The 18,673-nt window shown below is 40.7% G+C and overlaps 1 protein-coding gene across 1 annotated transcript in view; it reads left to right on the forward strand.

Moving 5' to 3' along the window:
* Positions 1-1,356: 1,356 nt before the first annotated feature.
* ENPEP (glutamyl aminopeptidase) overlaps positions 1,357-18,673 on the forward strand; it is a 54,100-nt gene continuing 36,783 nt past the window's right edge. Inside the window, exons 1-4 of the mRNA XM_077814406.1 lie at positions 1,357-1,973; positions 9,480-9,621; positions 12,660-12,791; positions 17,648-17,768. Of these exons, the coding sequence (XP_077670532.1) occupies positions 1,357-1,973; positions 9,480-9,621; positions 12,660-12,791; positions 17,648-17,768 (1,012 nt within the window). The remainder of the gene's footprint in view (positions 1,974-9,479; positions 9,622-12,659; positions 12,792-17,647; positions 17,769-18,673) is intronic.

The following is an 18,673-nucleotide window of genomic DNA, read 5'->3' on the forward strand; positions in this document are numbered from 1 at the left end:
CATCCAGGTGAAACTGTATCCAATTCTCTTTAAAAAACACTGAAGTGTATCCATTGTAACAGCAAGAGTTAAGCCATACAGCTCCTCATCAATTTAAACAGGAGTCATGCAGCCAAACTGTTGCACCTTATTCTGAATACAGACACTGTCATGATGAAATAAGTAAACACAGGAGACACAAGTTCTGCCTCTGGACCAAGTGAAAAACAGGTGAGTCACAGCAGCTGAAAACTGAATGCTTCTGTTCCACCCGTTAAATTCCTCCATTATGAGTTTAAAACAAATTGGAGATTTCTATGTTCAGTTCTCATCTACTTTGATATCAAGAAAATAGATTATACATTGAGCCTGAAACTAGAATCCTTGCTCACAGAAGTAGACCTTACTCTCAAAAGTTGCCCTTGCAGGAGCAGGTTCTATTTGATTCACATTACCTGATGTTTGGTTATGGAAATGAAAGTTCTCTAGTGTCTAAATCATATTGTAAGCCACATTTTTAGAAGTATCTCAAATGGCTCATACAACATAAAACACTAATTGCATTGGCTAAGGAAGTAAATACATCCCTGGCTACCAGTTTGTATGTGCAGTTCTAAAAGATCTCTTGGAAAACTGGTCCTGTATGTGTGAAAATAGCAAAATTTTAAAGGTATAAATTTTGAAACAAAAGTGAAGATATATAATTTTATTGCCAGTTCTTCTGCCTATAACCACATGGAGTAACACGGTAAAACAATTACTCTATAACTGAGGGAAAACAACTGAAAGAAACTACAAAGATTTTTTTAAAAACCTTGGAAATTTTATTGCACAAAATCTGTGGTGGAAGTTCAAGGAAATCCTTGGTTGGTAAAACAAACAAACAACAATAACAAGAGGAAAAAATAAGAGGTAATAGCAAAAGTTGAGGCTTCCTAGCAGTTACACCATTATCTGTGAACTTTCTGAAAGCTGCTGACAGAGCTTTGGCATATGATCATCTCCTAACTGCTGATTAACACAGTGCTGTTTTATATTTAACTCAGAGCAGAGCAAGAGGAGTAGGGGGTGGGGCTGAACTGCTTATAAGGAGAGTAGAGTAGTAACAGTATTCTTCTGTGTCAGTTTCCTCTGTCTTCCTCCACAGCTGCACTCCTCTGGATCAGCCACTTTTCCTCTGGTTCAGATGAGTGCTATCTTTAATTAATTGAGTGCCTGGTGGAAGGAGAGGTGGGAGAAACAGACTGAAAGGCTATAAATACACCATTAAAATACAAACCAAATCTGCTGGGCTTACTAAAAACAAGCAGCGCGGAGGAGCTTAATAAGCCTTTTTACAGCTAACGTTTAGCTTTGAAAGAAGACAGGGGAGCAAAGATGCAGGGAATGGATTTTGAGGATAAGAAGTCCAAGAGGTATTGCATGAAGAAAAAGCATGTGGCCATCATCTGTGCAGTAGTGGCTGCAATAGGATTAGCTGTGGGACTTGGCGTGGGATTAAGCAGACCTGAGCCTTGCCAACCTTCCGGAGGGACAGAACAGCCAGCAACCACTACCCCGGGGACAGTAGAGCCACACCACTGCCCTCCCAAAAATGATGCAAGTGGAGAATGGATAAATTTCAGGCTACCCACTTACATTAACCCAGAACACTATGAGCTGGAAATGAAACCTGAGATGGATGCAGATATCTACACAGGGACAGTCAACATCTCCATCAAGTTGGATAAACCTACCAAGTACTTGTGGCTTCACCTCCGAGCGATCAAGATCACAGAGATGCCCATGCTCTGGAAAGCCTCGGGGCAGCAGATTGCACTGACAGAGTGTTTTGAATATGAACAACACGAATATGTGGTGATGGGGGCAAAAGATATGCTCTCTGCTACTACTGAAAATGACACCTATCTACTAACCCTGAAGTTCCAAGGCTGGCTGAATGGCTCCCTGGTTGGATTTTATAGAACCACCTACACTGAGAATGGAGTGACCAAGTAAACCAATTTTTTTCAAACGTTGACTTGCACATCTATTTCTACTTGCTCAGACCTGTTCTCTCCCTCTCTCACTTTCTCTCTGTCACCAAATTGCTATATTTCTGGGCTTTCTTTTAATTTTCCTTGTTCCCCCAGGAAGGTACAGCATTAAGAATGCCAAAGCAGTCTCTGGGCGGCTGCTTACAAGGAAATATGGGTTAGAGTTTTTATTCTGAAAAACATTTTGGAACTCTACTGCGCATAGTCTATCCCTGATCTTTGCAAACTCACATCTGGGAGTTGTATGCAGGGACTGAGTCCTATCTGTTGCTTTATATGTGTAGTCTGGTACATAACATGCAGCTCTGTATGTTGTTTTCTATCATTCCCCAAAGTAAGAGCCTTTCAGTGAAATGCTAAGTAACTAGGATTGTGGTAGCTTTTTTGACATAACCGCTTTGATGTTGTAAGCAAAAGGAATGTCAGAATCAGAGCTCCACTTTTCCTTTCCCGGCTGGTTTAAATTACACATATGCAGGTTTGAAATTTGGAGGATATCTATGATTTGACATATTTCTCCTCCAGCACATCCCTTGTAACGAGACCAATGGTTGCAAAGGTTTAGCCACAATTAAAGAACCAAAATGTATGTACTTTTCATGGTTCAATTAACCCTTTCCCTGCCTGAGATCTCCACTACTTCAAAGGTAGGGCTTGAAAAATCTGCTAGCCAGTGCTAAGTGGCAAACTTTCCCTGGTGAGTATGTGTTAGGAGAGGGGCACTAAAACCATCACTTTCTTTTACATTTCTGACTTAATTTTTTAAAAAAGTGACATTTCCAGCCCTGATACGTAGAAGATAACCTGGAAAATGCAGACAGGCTGTTGGAATACCTCCTAGCTTTCCTGAACAGCAGCAGCATGAAATTAACAACTCTAGTCAGTTTTCATTGTTGCTATTCAGAACCCTGTGGTGCAACAGGCAAGAGTTATGTCACGTTCACTCTGCTGCTGACTGGCAATACCATGAGCAAAAGCAGAGGCAGGCACTGGCAAGGGAGGATGCAAGGGCAGAGAGAAGAGCAAAGGTCAACTGGGTCCCTGCCCCATACCTATATAAATGGGTTGCAGCAGCAAGTTGATCTAAGAGGGAGCCATATGGGGAGCATCTGAGCCCCCAGTTGGCTCTTCAGCTCTATTCCCTCGCTACCAACCATATGCAGCTCCTCTGTTATCAATCTAGATAAGTTTCAGAGTAACAGCCGTGTTAGTCTGTATTCGCAAAAAGAAAAGGAGTCCTTGTGGCACCTTAGAGACTAACCAATTTATTTGAGCATGAGCTTTCGTGGAAGTGAGCTGTAGCTCACGAAAGCTCATGCTCAAATAAATTGGTTAGTCTCTAAGGTGCCACAAGGACTCCTTTTCTTTTTGCAATCTAGATAAGGTTCTTATGGCCCTAGCATCTAACAGCCTCATAATCATTAACACATTTAGTCTCACAACACCCCTGTAAAGTAGGGCATTGTTATTTCTAGTTTATTGAGCGGGAGAGAGAGAAAAGTGACTTGCCCAAGGTAACACAAGAAATCTGTCAGAGAATCAGGGACAAAACCCAGATTTCCTAAAGCCCAGTTCAGGGTCTTCACCACAAGCTCATCTTTCATCCCACCCTTCTGTCAGCCACCAGGCCTCAGTTTCAGAAATAGGAGGGAAAGGTGGAACAGCAGCTCAAACGTGAAAGCTGGAGGCATCCTGTCTTCATAGCAAGTGTGTGTAGCAAATGGTGGGAAGGGGATATGTGTATGTGTGTGTATGGATATTGGAGACAAAAAACTGTTAAAAGGCCATTATTAAGGTTGCAAAGTCAAACACTAACATGTTCAGAAATGCCTAAACTAAAGATGCCTGCATAACCTTAATTCTGGCCCTTGTTTGTATTCATTAGGATAGTCTTTAATTACAGCATTACATACTATTTTTCCACAGAACCACTGCCTCATTCAGTAGACAGTGGGGATGGTGCTCAATTAATGAGCAGTTATTCATTATTTTGTCTTCTTCTCATCATTCCAGGTGTTGCCCTGGGCCTTATTTATTGCACACTATTCAAACCCTGCTCTAGAGATGGAATTATTAAATTTCCTCCTAGGTGTTTCTATGGCACTCATCACTATTGTATCCACAGGCTTCACAAACATTAATGAGTTTACCTTCACAACACTCCTGTAAATGAAGGGATATTGCTATTCTAATTTTACAGATGGGGTACTGAGGCACAGAGAAATTAAAGTCAAAAGTACTCACTACTTTGAGGTGATACCAGTATCTGATTTTTTGCAGTGTATGTAGCATTACATTGCATTTTATATATATTTAAGCACAGCTCCCTGTGACCTCAGTTGCAGCTGGGAGTTCTCAGCACTTCTGCACATTAGATACCAGGGTTTCAAGTGAAGCACCATTATTGAACACCTGTGAAAAGTTTGGTTTAACTGATTTTCCTAGCATGACCAGGAACTTTGTGGCAGAGGAAGGGATACATTTCTATTCTCTAGGGCAGCATGCCTTAACCACAAGACCGTCCATCCTCTTCTTACAATCTCTCTGCCTCAATCATTATATACCTTCCAACATCAGCAATAAATCAGGCAGGGATCCTACAGACAAGTCTCCTTCATTATACAACCCTGGTTCATTCCAGATCTGTTTGTGCACTGAATGAGGCAGAGGTCCTCCGGAAAAAATAGTATCTGAGCATGTAATTTAAGATGATCATAATGCATATGAACAAGACATCTGAAATAGGTTGCACAGGCAATCTTAATTCTGGCATTTCCTAACTTTTGTGTACTTGACTTTGCAACCTTAATAATATTTCTTTAATGTAGCTTTGTCTGTGTAATCTCCTAAGTTTTTAAAAAAGCAAATTGAAAAGCAAGTGAACAGAAATTCCAACATGTGGAATCATATTGACACTCACATGGTTCAATCAGCAGGGTTGGAAGCTTTAGATCCACCACACAGATGTCTGCCACTTAGGCCGAATAACTGATCGCAGTAGTAGATTGTCCTCCTTTATGTGGACCAGCACTAGAGGGGGATGAGACACATTTTACCAGTGGCTTTCACAGATATTTGCTGATGGCAGAGGAATGGTGAGGCTCAGGGATCTTGGGTTTCATTCCAGGCTCTGGAGGGAAGCGTGCTCACGTGGGTACACAGTCTTTTGTTTATCTCCCCCTCGCTGGATTTTTTCTGTTCTGTCCTCTTCAATTTGTCCCTGTCCCAGTGCTGTCTCTCCCCCTCTCCATGGCCTCTTGTACCAGTCTCATTCTCTTCACCTATTCAGTCCTAGTCTCCTTGCCAAGCTAGTCCTAGTTTCTCTCTGCACTCCCCATCCCAGTCTCTCCACTTCCACTCCCAGTCTTTCCCATAGCATGAACAGTTCCAGTCTCCTGACCCAACAATTCCCCATTTCTCCCTTCTGGTTCCTCATCTAATCTGTTTTTCTCCCTCCATTTTCTCCATCTCCATAAGCTTTCAGTCCCAGTCTCTCTTCCTGGGCTCCTAGTTCAATCTCAGTGTCCCTCCACTCATATCCCCCTTTATCCTTGCCCCAGTTATTCCCCCACATTCTGGTTTCTAGTCAGATCTGCCTTTCCTCACCCTGACTTTCTCCTACTAGCTTCACTGCTTGCCAGTCCCAATCCCTCCACCCCGGCCCAGCCAGTCCCAGTCTACCCACCCAACTCCCAGTTTCTTTCTCCTCTCCCCTCACCATAAGCCTACAGTTTCAGTCTCACCACAAAAGGTTCCTTGGCCCAATATAATCTCCAGATTTCCCCTCAGGTCCAACTCTTGTCCCCTCTGCATTCAAATCAGGCTGCTTCCTCTTCCATGTCAACTGTGCCCGGGGGTGGGGTCAAGGGTTTGAGTGGGTATTGAGAGCACACAAAAGACAGGCTTCCTGCTCTAAGTTCAGGTACCCAACCTCCACATGGGCCTCAGTAGCCCAGAGCTGTAATTGCAGGGAAAGTTCTGCTCAGCCCTTGGCTACAGCATGCCCAATGCAGATGAAATCTTCAGTGAATTTAGTGGCCAAACTCTAACAAACCACTATGGAACATAGGCAAAGTGTGATATTTCAAAGGTTTATAAACTTGACCAAATTTGGGAAGATTTTCATGGGCATGGCACAGTCCAGACACAAAATTTGTCCAGACATAGTCCAGACACCCCCTACCAAAATTTCAAATCCCTCCTCCAGAGAATGCAGGCACTAAAGATTCACGAAGGAAAAAGCACCAGAATTGTTTAACATGGGCAAACAACTTATTTTCCCCTCACCTTGTTCTCAGAAGCAAGTAACTGAACTATTTTGACTGAAATTTTTCAGTAAAACTTCAGCCTGAGGTAGACACCTGTTGTGGAAGATTTTAGCTCAAATGATAAAAGTTTGGCAATGTTAGAAGCAAGTGAAAACACCTCTTATCCTGGGAAGAATTGGGCAACATTAATAATAGGCAATGCTACCAGCCCAGCCTATATTATGAGAGAGAGAGGTGGGGACTCAGCCAGCTGGCAATTAGCTTTCCTCTTGAACAGTCTCAGAAGCTGTGGGACCTGGTTGCTGATGGAGAAGAGGAAGACTGGTAGGGAGGAGGAGGAGGTGGAGTGGAAAAAGCCGTCTGGAGAGCTGTTTCTGCCAGGGTAAAGGATTGCTTAAGCATTGCCGCAGGCCCTTTTCTTTATACACTGGGCACTGGTCCAGATTTTACTGTCCCTTGGATCCGTCTCTGGTTTTATACATTCACCAGAGGGCACTGTTAGGTCCCAGAGGAAGGATGATTCAGTGGTTTGGGGACTAGCCTGTGGACTTGAGAAACCAGGGTTTAATGCTCTTCTTTGTCATGGACTTCCACTATGACACTCAGCTTTTCTGCGCGTCATCTGTAAAATGGGGATAATAGCACTTCCGAACCTCACAGGGTTGTGGTGAGGATAAGTACAACAAACAGATTGTGAGGTGCTCAGATATGAGGATAATGAGGTCCATAAAAGTACCAAATAAGCGTCAGACTAGAGTGTGACAGATTTTTCAGTCCTCAGCTGCCATCAAGAGATGTGAAATAACTCCAGTTTCTTTTCTTCTGGTATTACTGAGGATACAGATGGGCAAGGCAGCTGTGTCTTGGCTTTGCATAACTAAAATCTGGCTCAAATGTGAGTTCCCTTTTATTCCAACCACTGAAGTGAAGCATTGTGTGGGTGTGGAAGGGGCTCAAATGGTGCTAGTTTGGGCACATCTCCAGCTGATAAGGAAGCTGGTATTCCTGGTTTTGTTGATTGCACAGATGTGAAATAGAGAAAATTCAAGGAGAGAATGGAAAACTATTTAAAAAGGAAGCCAAGGCATTTGCTGCAGGCAGAAAACACATTTTGCCATGACTGGGTATCCCTTGCTAAAGTGCCAAAATTTCCCTGGGAAAGTGATGAATCTATGTTTGCAAAAAAAAGGATGAAAATCCATTACTTAACTGAGGGAGACAAAAATTTCTCCCTTTTTAATGAAAATCTGTGTATGCTTGGCAAAAAATGGTAATTTATCATCACTCTAAATGTAGCAATGTTTTATTTTGGGAACAACAGCTGCATGTGGTCAGACAGATCTCTTAATATTCCTGGTATATTTACAACTTTGTCGCTTCTGGTTCATGTTTTAAAAACCTGGAGATCAACAGAAATTGCAGGGACACAATCCACCTTATAAAAAAGGGAAGGTTTTTATCTCAAAACCAAGTTATACAATATTTCATTTTTTCTTTAATTACCACTTGTTTGCACAGGAGGATGCCCTGGTCTAGAGATCTCTGAATCAATCCCCATGAATTGTGGCATTGAGACATTGCGTCACTGTTGTTTGTCTGCCCACCACAAATGCATGAGGATATATGGTTTATCACCTTATAAAGTTTCTTGTGTTATCAGTCTTGAGGAACATGGATAGAAGTGTGTCTAAATATACAGCAATTTTTTAAAGCAACAACTGTAAAACATTGCCCAGGGAATTGAAGTTAACTTGGTTGTTAAATATCTTCTAAACCCTACAAAGAGGAGAACAGGACATCAAACATCTTACAAAGCAGAAGAAACTACATTAAGTCTAAGCTATTTTGAGAGGTTTAAATAAGGTGATGTTCATGACACTTCCTCCCCCAAGACCATGAATTCAAGGCATTTAAGTGACTGTCCAAATGAATATGAATAGTAAAAATCGAGATGTATTATCTCCTCAGACTTCTACATGAACCTTGCTGCTACTACAGTTTTTAATGACCATTTTAGTATTTAACCATCATAGGGGAAAGCCAAAGGCAACAGAAACGCTGAAAAATTGGCTGTCAGGTGAACTTGTGATGGTGGTAAAGATCTATCATTTATTATGAGTATTTTTGATTACTTTTTTGGGAAAGAACAAACAAAAAAATCCATTCCTTACCCTAATGTAGCTTGAGCAGCTGTAGAAATGCTGTGAGAAAATGCACCACATTCCAAATTAATTGAAGAGATATCAGAGATGCATTCCCCCACCAATCAGAACAAAGAGCATGCTCCATCCCTGAACAGCATGCTTACAGGAGAAAACTTGATTTCATGTAGGAGGATGTTTCATACAAGCCTTGGCAATGTTTTCTAAATGATCCCAATTTGCAACAATTCCCTTAGTCATGTCTATGTAAGAGAGCCTACTTCACTTCCAAGCTAAAACACGCAAACACACTGTGGCACTGATTTGTCATTAGATGTTCTACCCAATTTCAAACATTTCATGTCAGTACACAACTCATCAGTGGAGTCAGTAAAGTTTAGCAGCATTGGCAGGCAGGTGTACAGGGTAACCTCCAAGTGATAAATGCCTATAACAAGAAAGTGCTGTGCAGGCAGCTTCACTATTTTGCGGGGGTGTGATTAAGCAATCACTCAGAAGCTTTTGAAGATGTCTTTCCAGGAGTAGCTCAGGTCCCGAACCTGTATTGAGCTCCAGGAAGCCCCAATCAGTGAAGCTTCCTATAGGCAGAGCAGTCCATTCATTCAGAGCTCATCGCTAGATTAGGGCCTGAGTTTCCTTTTAGTTGATGACATTACTAATGTTTACTAATATGAAGTCAATGGGATTACTCACACTGAGCAGGATTTCCCCTTACTATGGGAGGAACTACTTGTGTTTTACTTTTCCTACTCTTAAAAAATATTAAGCACGTCCTCCATTTGTGATTAGCAGTTTTACTTGTTTTTTGTTAAAAAACAAGTACTGGTTGTGACTTCTAGGAGCCTTAGAATATTTGAGGGTTATAAATATTTAAGTTGTATCTTCATAAAAAGACCACTGACAATAAAACTTGCTAGTTCTACTACAGTTTGCAGTCTTAACAAACGATTATGCATTGAAATACATGGAAATAACAAAGAATGGCTACCATGAAGGCTTAGGACAATGCAACAATTTTTTTGTTTATTTTAAAGGAGCATAGCAGCTACTGATCATGAGCCTACAGATGCACGGAAGTCGTTTCCTTGCTTTGATGAGCCAAACAAAAAGGCAACTTACACCATATCTATAGTCCATAAAGAACCATACAAAGCACTTGCAAACATGCCAGTAGAGGTATGTATTTCACAAATGTACTACATAAGTATAATGATTCTGTAAAACAAACATAAGAGTAATTCAAATCTAAACACCCTGGTGTGTTAACAGATCATTTGTCATTTCAGAAGTTATACAGCTTTAGGTTAAATAAGATTTATATAAAATAGGACTGGTTGTTTAGTTATCATTCCTAGTTGTGTATTACTGGCCACCAAGGCTTTAACAGTAGAACATAACACAGCAATGCCAATCCCAATGCAGGAGAGAATCACCATTTTCTCGTTAGCTGCCTATCCCTGAGCTTCCACATGCACAGATATTGTAGACTTGCCTCCCCTACTGGACATATATAAATTATACACAGTGGTGTTGTAGCCATGTTGGTTCCAGGATATTCAAGACACAAGGTGGGAAGGGTAATATCTTTTATTGGACCAACTGCTGTTGGTGAGAGAGAGAAAGCTTTCGAGCTTACACAGAGCTGACAAAGAGCTACAGAGGGATCTCACAGAAATGGTGACTGGGCAACAAAATGGCAGATGAAATTCAGTGTTGATAAGTACAAAGTAATGCACATATTTAATGATGGGTTCTAAATTAGCTATTATCACTCAAGAAAAATCTTGGAGTCACAGTGGATAGTTCTCAGAAAACTTCTACTCAGTGTGCAGCAGCAGTCAAAAAGGCTAACAGAATGTTAGGAACTATTAGGAAAGGGATAGAAATTAAGACAGAAAATATGATAATGCCACTATATAATCCATGATGAACCCACACTTTGAATACTGTGTCCGGTTCTGGTAGCCCTATCTCAGAAAGGATATAGTGGAACTGGAAAAGGTTCAGAGAAGGGAAACAAAGATGAGCAAGGGTTTGGACTACTTCTATGTGAGGAGAGACTAAAAAGATTAGGATTGTTGATCTGAGAAAGGAGACAACGAAGTGGGGATATGATAGCTGCATATAAAATCATGAATGATGTAGAAAAGTGAATAGAGAATGTTATTTACTCTTTCCTACAATACAAGAACCAGGGGTCACCCCATAAAATTAATAGGTGGCAGATTTTATACAAACAAGAGGAAGTATTTTTTCATGCACACACAACTAACTTGTGGAATTCCATTGCCATAGGATGTTTTGATGGCCAAAAGTATAACTGGGTTCAGAAAAGAACTAGATAAATTCATGGAGGATAGGTCCATCAATGGCTATTAACCAGAATGGACAGGGACACAACCTCATGCTTCAGGGTGACCCTAAACTTCGGACTACCAGAAGCCATGAGTGGAAGATATGGAGTGATCCACCCTTAACTGCCCTGTTCTGTACACTCTCCCTGAAGCTCTGGTATGGACTACCAGCAGACACGGGCAACTGGGCAAAATGGACCATGGTTTACCCAGTATGGTAGCTCTTGTGTTTTTATATGCTAAAAATACACCTTTTTTTCTGAGTGTAGACATGGCTTAGAAACTTACTGATGTTTTTTATGGACTACTCCATTTTTGTAGGAAATGCTGATGGAGTTTCTAGGAGCAATTTGAGTAAGTTGAAAGTAGAAGCACAGTTAACATATTTTGGAAAAGTGTTCAAAGCATAAAAGACTGAATGGAAGGTTCTACAAAAGGATTTGACTGATCAATTATTTTGCACTGAATCTGTGAAATTTACTTTTGAAAGAACAGGGGAAACGGTGATTTCATTTGAATGTTTCTTTGAGATTATGGGTGTATTCAGTCTTAAAAACTCAAAGGGATATTGGGGACTGGAGATATCAGAACAGAGCTGCTTGAATAATGGGAAAAAACAGATTTGTGACTATATAAATAATTTACTTTAATTTGTTTCACTCTTGCTTATGCTATCAAAACATCTATTATTCATGTAAAGGCTGTTATTCACAAAAATCTCAGAAGTTTATTATATTTCTACTGTAGCAGTGGTTCTCAACTGTGGTCCACCACTTGTTCAGGGAAAGCCCCTGGCGCACTGGGCCAGTTTGTTTACCTGCCGCGTCTGCAGGTTCGGCTGATCGCAGCTCCCATTGGCCGCAGTTCGCCACTCCAGGCCAATAGGGGCTGCGGGAAGCAGCGCGGGCCGAGGAATGTGCTGACCGCCCTTCCTGCAGCCCCCATTGGCCTGGAGCAGTGAACCGCGGCCACAGGGAGCCATGATCCGCCGAACCTGCGGACGCAGCAGGTAAACAAACCGTCCTGGCACACCAGGGGCTTTCCCTGAACAAGCGGTGGACCACAGTTGAGAACCACTGTACTTATAGGTATAGTATCTATTATTTGTCATTGGCTATTTTACTTTTATAGAGAGGCATCCAACCAGGGATATATATACCACATGACCAGTAACAAATAACAAACAGTTGAAGTAATTTGTCCACACTATTCAGCAAATATTTAAGAATACCAAGTACATTTGCTAAAATCAGGACAGGCTTGCAATGGATTAACAAACCAAAAATCTGGCCAGCTCTAAAAACAAAAGGGTGTTTGAACAACCCCTTGCAAAGCAAACCCAGCAAGGTTTACAGCACTAATTACTACTGAAAGAAATTGGACTGGATTCAGTGGACTAAATTCTGCCCTCAGTTACATCTGTACTACCTCACTAGCTTCAGGAACATTGCACAGGTTTAAAGGAGGGCATAGTTTGACCCATTCTTTAATTTCTCCAACATTTTGGTTTTATGAAGCCATTTCAAGAAGGCTAGCTAGAAAACACATTAACCAGGGCTCAAGCATATTGAAAAACTCATCCAAACAAGAGTATATAAGCAAAGACATGCACGGTTTGATTTCTTAATGCAAACAGCTAGAAATAAGAAAACTCATTCTTAGTGCATAAAAACAAAGCCCCATCATATGCATTCCACCTTTAAGAAAAAAATCACTTTGCATGTTCCCATTCCATGAGCTGTGTAAAGCCAGAGACACAATTCGTCATTCCTATAGCTCTAGTTTATATATGAATATTTTACTCTTTTATGCACATGTTTGCAGTTTCACAAGGTAAGAATTATTTTTCTCCTTCTTCAGCAAACGGTTCAACTGCTTGATGGCTGGAACAGGACAACTTTTCAGAAATCTGTCCCAATGAGCACTTATTTGGTGTGCTTTGCTGTGCACCAGTTTGATTGGGTAGAAAGAAAGTCTGCCAGTGGAATTCCTGTAAGTCCAATTTTCATTCTGAACACATTCCAGATGCAAGTTTTAAAAAACATAAATCAGCTTTTCATATTGTATTGCTTAATCTTCCCATTCTTATGGCCTGTGTTCTGCAGGAAGTCAAACTGCATGATCAAAATAGTCCCTTCTGGCCTTAAAAGCTGTGAATCTATGTGGACCTCATGTCTTTCTTGCTTATTAATCAACAACGTTGAAAAACTTGAGTCATAGCAATGCTTTGTTATATAAAAAAGCATAGTGTACAGTTATTAATTATATTACAGTCATGCCCCCAACCAGAGTAGGAATGATGCATGTTAAAAAGAGACAGTCCCTGCCCTGAAGGGCTGGAACTTCAGTCCTCTGAGCTGAGTATGTTTGGATTTGAATCCACAAATCTGAACTGGCTCCTACAATTTTGGTTCCAGATTGTATCCAAAAGAGTAAGAAGTCTGTTTTCCAGTTTTGATTTGGATTCAGCCAAAATCTTACAAGAATGGCTAGTCTCATGAGATTTTTACTATTCGAAAACTTGTGGGAAGAGTTCACAAGATTTTACCAGAGTTGTTGAATCTGAAGGTGAAATCCTAGCCATGAGTTAGCCTTTCACTCAACCTCCTTATTGAGCCTGAACTTAATCTGGAATGTTCAACCCCTGTTAACTAGTTATTTGTCTAAGTTTTTCAATGTGAGACAGAAAAATTCTTCCAGTGGGGTGCTGTTGTTAGTTCCCTTCTCTTCTAAGAATCAGAGAACACACTTTGCAGGAAGGATGTTTTAACAATTTGCTCAGGCTAATTTATTACTGTTCAAGAGAAAATATTGTGTAATGACTGGGAATCCAGATTTCTGGATTATATTCCCAACACTGCCATTGACTCACAGTGTGACCTTCTGTGGGTAAGTCAGTACTTTGCCTCAGTGTCCCAATCTGCAGATCAATCCTTCCTACGTTTTAGGGTTTTCACAAAAATCCCAGAGGTCTCACCCCACTGCTTAGCAAAGATCTAATAGCACAGTGCTGTGCTGAGGTCTCCTTGCTCTAAAACGTTATGTATTTGTCCATCTTTGCGCATGCAGTGTTGGATCACAAATTAAAACTGCACTATGTTTGTCTAAATACGTGACCAGAGTACATTTTGCGATGTGAAGCAGTATCCTTGATTTTTTTTAAATTTGTGTTTGTTTGTTTAGTTGCAAATCTAAGTCATAAACTGTGATAATCAGCAAGGGGCCTCCAAACCTTTCGACCAAGGTGCTACTGTGGTTCTCAGATAGGCTGCTCCACTTGTTTTCAGTGTCAGGATTATGTTTATCTAGCCTAGACACATACACTCTAGAGCTTAATCATGTACACGATCAGAATTTGCATGGGTCTTTTGCAAAATGTATTCAGGGAAAAAGAAATGGAATGCTGCAACTGCACACGAAGTCATTCTTTTGTATACACAAAAGCCCTCCCATTCTACGTTCAGCTACCACACTCTAGACTGTGAGTTAGGGATTGACCTTGGTTGTTTCAAAAGGGAATATTAAAGGCAGAAAAGATATAGTACAATTGTAGTTTTTGTGAATAAAAGTGAATATCTACAAGTTATAAATAAATACATACCTCACTCTTATATAGCACTTTAAAGTGTGTATATTAGGGGAGGGGATGTTAATACCAGCACAGAGTTTGCATGAAGAATCCCCATCTAGTTTGGGCTATAGTTCTTACACATTTTATTTATGTTAGTCAATAAGAATGCCTAAAGGTTTTGGCTACACTAGAAAGTTTTGCTGCTTAGATGTAGTTAAAGCAGCAGCACCCCCTTAGTGTGGATGCAATTATACCGGTAAAAAAAAGTGCCAATACCAGAATAGCTTATTTCAGTTCTGGAAACAGAATAAATTACACAAATGTAATGCACTTTTTTACCAATATCATTTTGCCCACCCTAGGCCTTTCACCAGTATAACTATTCCAGTTGGGGGGGGGGGGATGAAGCACACTAAATTGAGTAAAGAGATTACTGAAGGGGAAGTTACAGACAGTAATTGCAAACCAACCCTCATGGAAATCCCCTGGTCTTGATGAAAACCCAATTAAATTTTAGAAGCTGTTTTTTTTCCTTTCAGTTGTATTCCTCACCACTTTTTCCTGGAGAAAGCCTAATTTCATTGTACTGAAGCCTGTCAGCTGACAACCACGGCTCCTCACCGCAGGCCAACTCCTTTGTCCAGTTCAAAGCCTAAATGTGGTCAGGATTTTTTTCAAAGGAATATTTTTTCCATCAGAAGATTCAGACTCATTGAAAGTGAATGTTTTTGTGGACACCTATAATTTTTGACTAACTTTCAACTGGAAGGTTTCTTGGATCCAGGATGGAATTTATGGTATGTGTGTGAGAGTGCAAAAGAGAGAGGGGCAGACACCAGAATAACTAATAAGCCCAGTGGTCAGGGCACCCCCCTGGGATATGGAAGATCCAGGTTCAAATCCCTGCCTGATTCAGAGCAGGAATTTGAAGCTAGGTTTTTCCACCTCCAAGGTGAGTGTCTTCACCACTGGACTATTGCTTATTCTGGGTTCTCTCTCTTTTAGTTTTGACCATAAATTCCATCCTGGACCCAAGAAACCTTCCAGACGAAAGCTTTGTCAGCACAAATACTTTTCTCAGAAAAGTTTTGGTTTTGACAAATTTGCATTTTCTGAAGAAAACTGTTTCACCAAAAAATGCCCATCCAGCTCTAATTGTACATTTTTGAAGGAAAAAGTCCCTGGTCTCTTAAGCCTGAGGGATATTCCATTGCTAAACAGTAATACAAAATTAATTACCATGTGGCAGCGGCAGTTCCTGATCACAGATGGTGGGGGCATGAAAAATCAGCACTTGACATATCACTTTTCTCCTCTTCATTAAAAAATGTAATTCTAGATTTAAAATGTGCATGCATACACCTTAATATCCAACCATACTGCTCAGTTAATTGACTGGTCTGTAGTTTGCAGGTTATAATAAACAAATCCAAGTACGAAATATCACAGAACACGCATAAAGCCAAGAGCCTATCCTCATCATACCAGCTTTGGAATTTTCTATTCAAATATCACTCTTGCAAGCCAAGCTCTAAGCATGATACTTTGCAGATGGCTTAGCAGCTATCACGCATGCCTATGCCTACCTTACTACACTGCCATTCTATTTTTATAATATTAATGTCAACAGTCAGACAGAGTTTAGTCTACTAAAAGTAGTTTCCTACACTTACCTGAACCATGGGGCGGGGGGAGGGATAGCTCTGTGGTTTGAGCATTGGCCTGCTAAACCCAGGGTTGTGAGTTTAATCCTTGAGGGGGCCATTTAGGGATCTGGGGCAAAAATTGGGGATTGGTCCTGCTTTGAGCAGGGGGTTGGACTAGATGACCTCCTGAGGTCCCTTCCAACCCTGATATTCTTCTAATCATGACAAGTTGAGAAACTGTCAGTGCAGAATAGGAGAGCTAGGGGTAACCAGAGCTGGGGAGGAAGGTGAAAGAAACAGAGCACACTTTACTATTACTTCAAAAAGGAACAATATCTATCCACTAAATGAAACATGCATATATAGAGAGACCAACGACTGTGTGATGTCCTGGCCCTTTAAATCTTCAGTGGACTCTGTGCTCTCCTCCCTCCCACGCTCTCCAACCCCAACTGCAAAGCTTTTGCTGCCAGAACAATAAAGCGACCACAGCAGAGAGTGTATGTCTATCAGCTCCCTCTGCATCTGTCAGTCTGTCTTGGTCTCCTTCTCTGCTGGCTCCAGAAGTATAACCATTTGACCATACCCTCCTGGGCCCAGAATGTGCCAGCTCCTTGATCCAATGCCCTGGAATACTAGGTTTCAATCCTGCACTGGTACATCTGTGTGGGGAAGGCGTTCCCTACCTCCTCTTCCCTATACAGTGCACTTCTATAGCAGAGAGTTGTGGAATACAATTATGTACCCATTCTTGTTACAAGGAAACTCTAAAGATATCAAAAGACCAGAGGGAAAAAACCACCCTTTTTCCAACTGATCTTCTTTGAATGTTTATAGGGTCAGTTGCGCTGTTTTGTTGATAGTGAGTTGCAGTACTTCCCGTCTCACGCACTAGTCTTAGGAGAGCATGCATGCCTATTCTTTCTTAGAGGGTGTCTATCAGTAACAGCGGCAAAGCTTAAGAGTGTTAATTTGGGGAAGCTATCCCTTTAAAAAACTGAAAAGCATAGCTGATCTTCCAACAAATAAGTTTTCTAAATCTATTCATATGTGATGTGATGGCTTCCACTAATTACAGGGAAATGAGGTCAAAGGTCAAATCCTAACTAATTTAAGCTGTGGTCAAAAGTCCAGATAGAATTTGTTGAAAGCAGAGGAGCAGACAGAAATATGGTTTAGCAAAATATAGGCTAGGTTTGTTCCTTAGTGTTACTTTTTACTTATACAGTATAACACCATAGATGTGAATGGTACCTTACAAAATAAGTAAAGGCAGAGTTCCCACCCAAAGATCTTGTAATCTAAGATTGGACAAAAAAAGGAAATGATAGAGTGAGAGTGGCTGGGAGGAATGAAGAAAATAAGCTCATAATGTTTCAAGAATGAATAGTGCACAGATTTTGGGGGGGTTACACATGGATTTAATCTATATATAAAGTTGACATTTCATAAACCTCCTCATATAAGTGGTTTAGACAAGGGTTTTAGTGTTAGGTTTAATCTTCCAGAGAAGAAAAGTCAGCCATATTATCCTTGTCTTTGCTAAATGATTCCTCAGTGCTAAATATAATTTGATTTGTTTTGTCCAACTGGGATCTGCTCTAATTGTATTTCTCTGCTTTGTTTTACAGCTCCGGATATATGCACAGCCAAAGCAATTACACACAGCAGATTATGCAGCAAATGTTACTAAAGTTGTATTTGACTACTTTGAACGGTATTTTGATATGAAGTATTCTCTTCCAAAATTAGGTGATTGTTACCATTTTATTCTTCATTCTCTTAATTTACTATCACGGTTTTGTTTTCTGCTCTGAGTCATCGTTGTTTCATGGGAGAGTGAGAATATAGAAATGTTGCTGTTAGCTATGCCAGAATCTGCTGAGATTAAGACTTTATAGTTCAAGATGCTCTCGTATGTCAAGAGGGGAGGCTCAGACCCAATTAGGACATTCTCCTCCCTTCATTCTGGCAGCTTGAATCCAAACACGGGCCCTAACACCGCTATTTTAGACTGTCCAATTTTAAACAACAAGAAACGTTGGTGACATCAACAGAGAAACAGCCAGATGCATCTTGAGATAAACTGGTTCAGCTCCCAAGGACACTTCTCGACCAGAGTCACCGGTGACACAAATGATGCAAGTCATGTGACTTGCTCCAATCTGGGTGCACCCATTTCCACCAGGGCAGAGTTTGGACCCATGACTATAATTTATTTTCTGTAGATGGGTTGAATGAAGAGCCCAGATTCAACCAAAACCAACCTTGCTAGGGAACCAAATTTTGCCTGTAGCCCCTATATTTTAAGGTCCCAAAGCAAAACGTTGGATCTGAGCATCCCTAAATTTGGGTGTTTGAAATCTGGATCTGATTTGTGAAATTAGAACTAATTGGGGATATAATTAGAGCTGTGAAAAAGCTATAGAAGCAGCCTCTGCTATAAAATCCAAAGGTACAGTTTATTAAGGTTTATAAACTTAACTGAAAAGGATGGAAATTAAAAAAAAAAAAGTTAAGGTAGCCAGAGGAATTTTTTTTTTAAAAAAAAATCATGCTATGCATTCTCTAATGGATTACCCATGTAAAGCAACATGACATGCTAAATTCTCTGAAGGTTTTGACCTTCCTCTTCCTCACCGCTACATATCAACTGA

This window comes from Eretmochelys imbricata, chromosome 4, assembly GCF_965152235.1.
Source record: "Eretmochelys imbricata isolate rEreImb1 chromosome 4, rEreImb1.hap1, whole genome shotgun sequence".
Taxonomy (NCBI): Eukaryota; Metazoa; Chordata; order Testudines; family Cheloniidae; genus Eretmochelys; species Eretmochelys imbricata.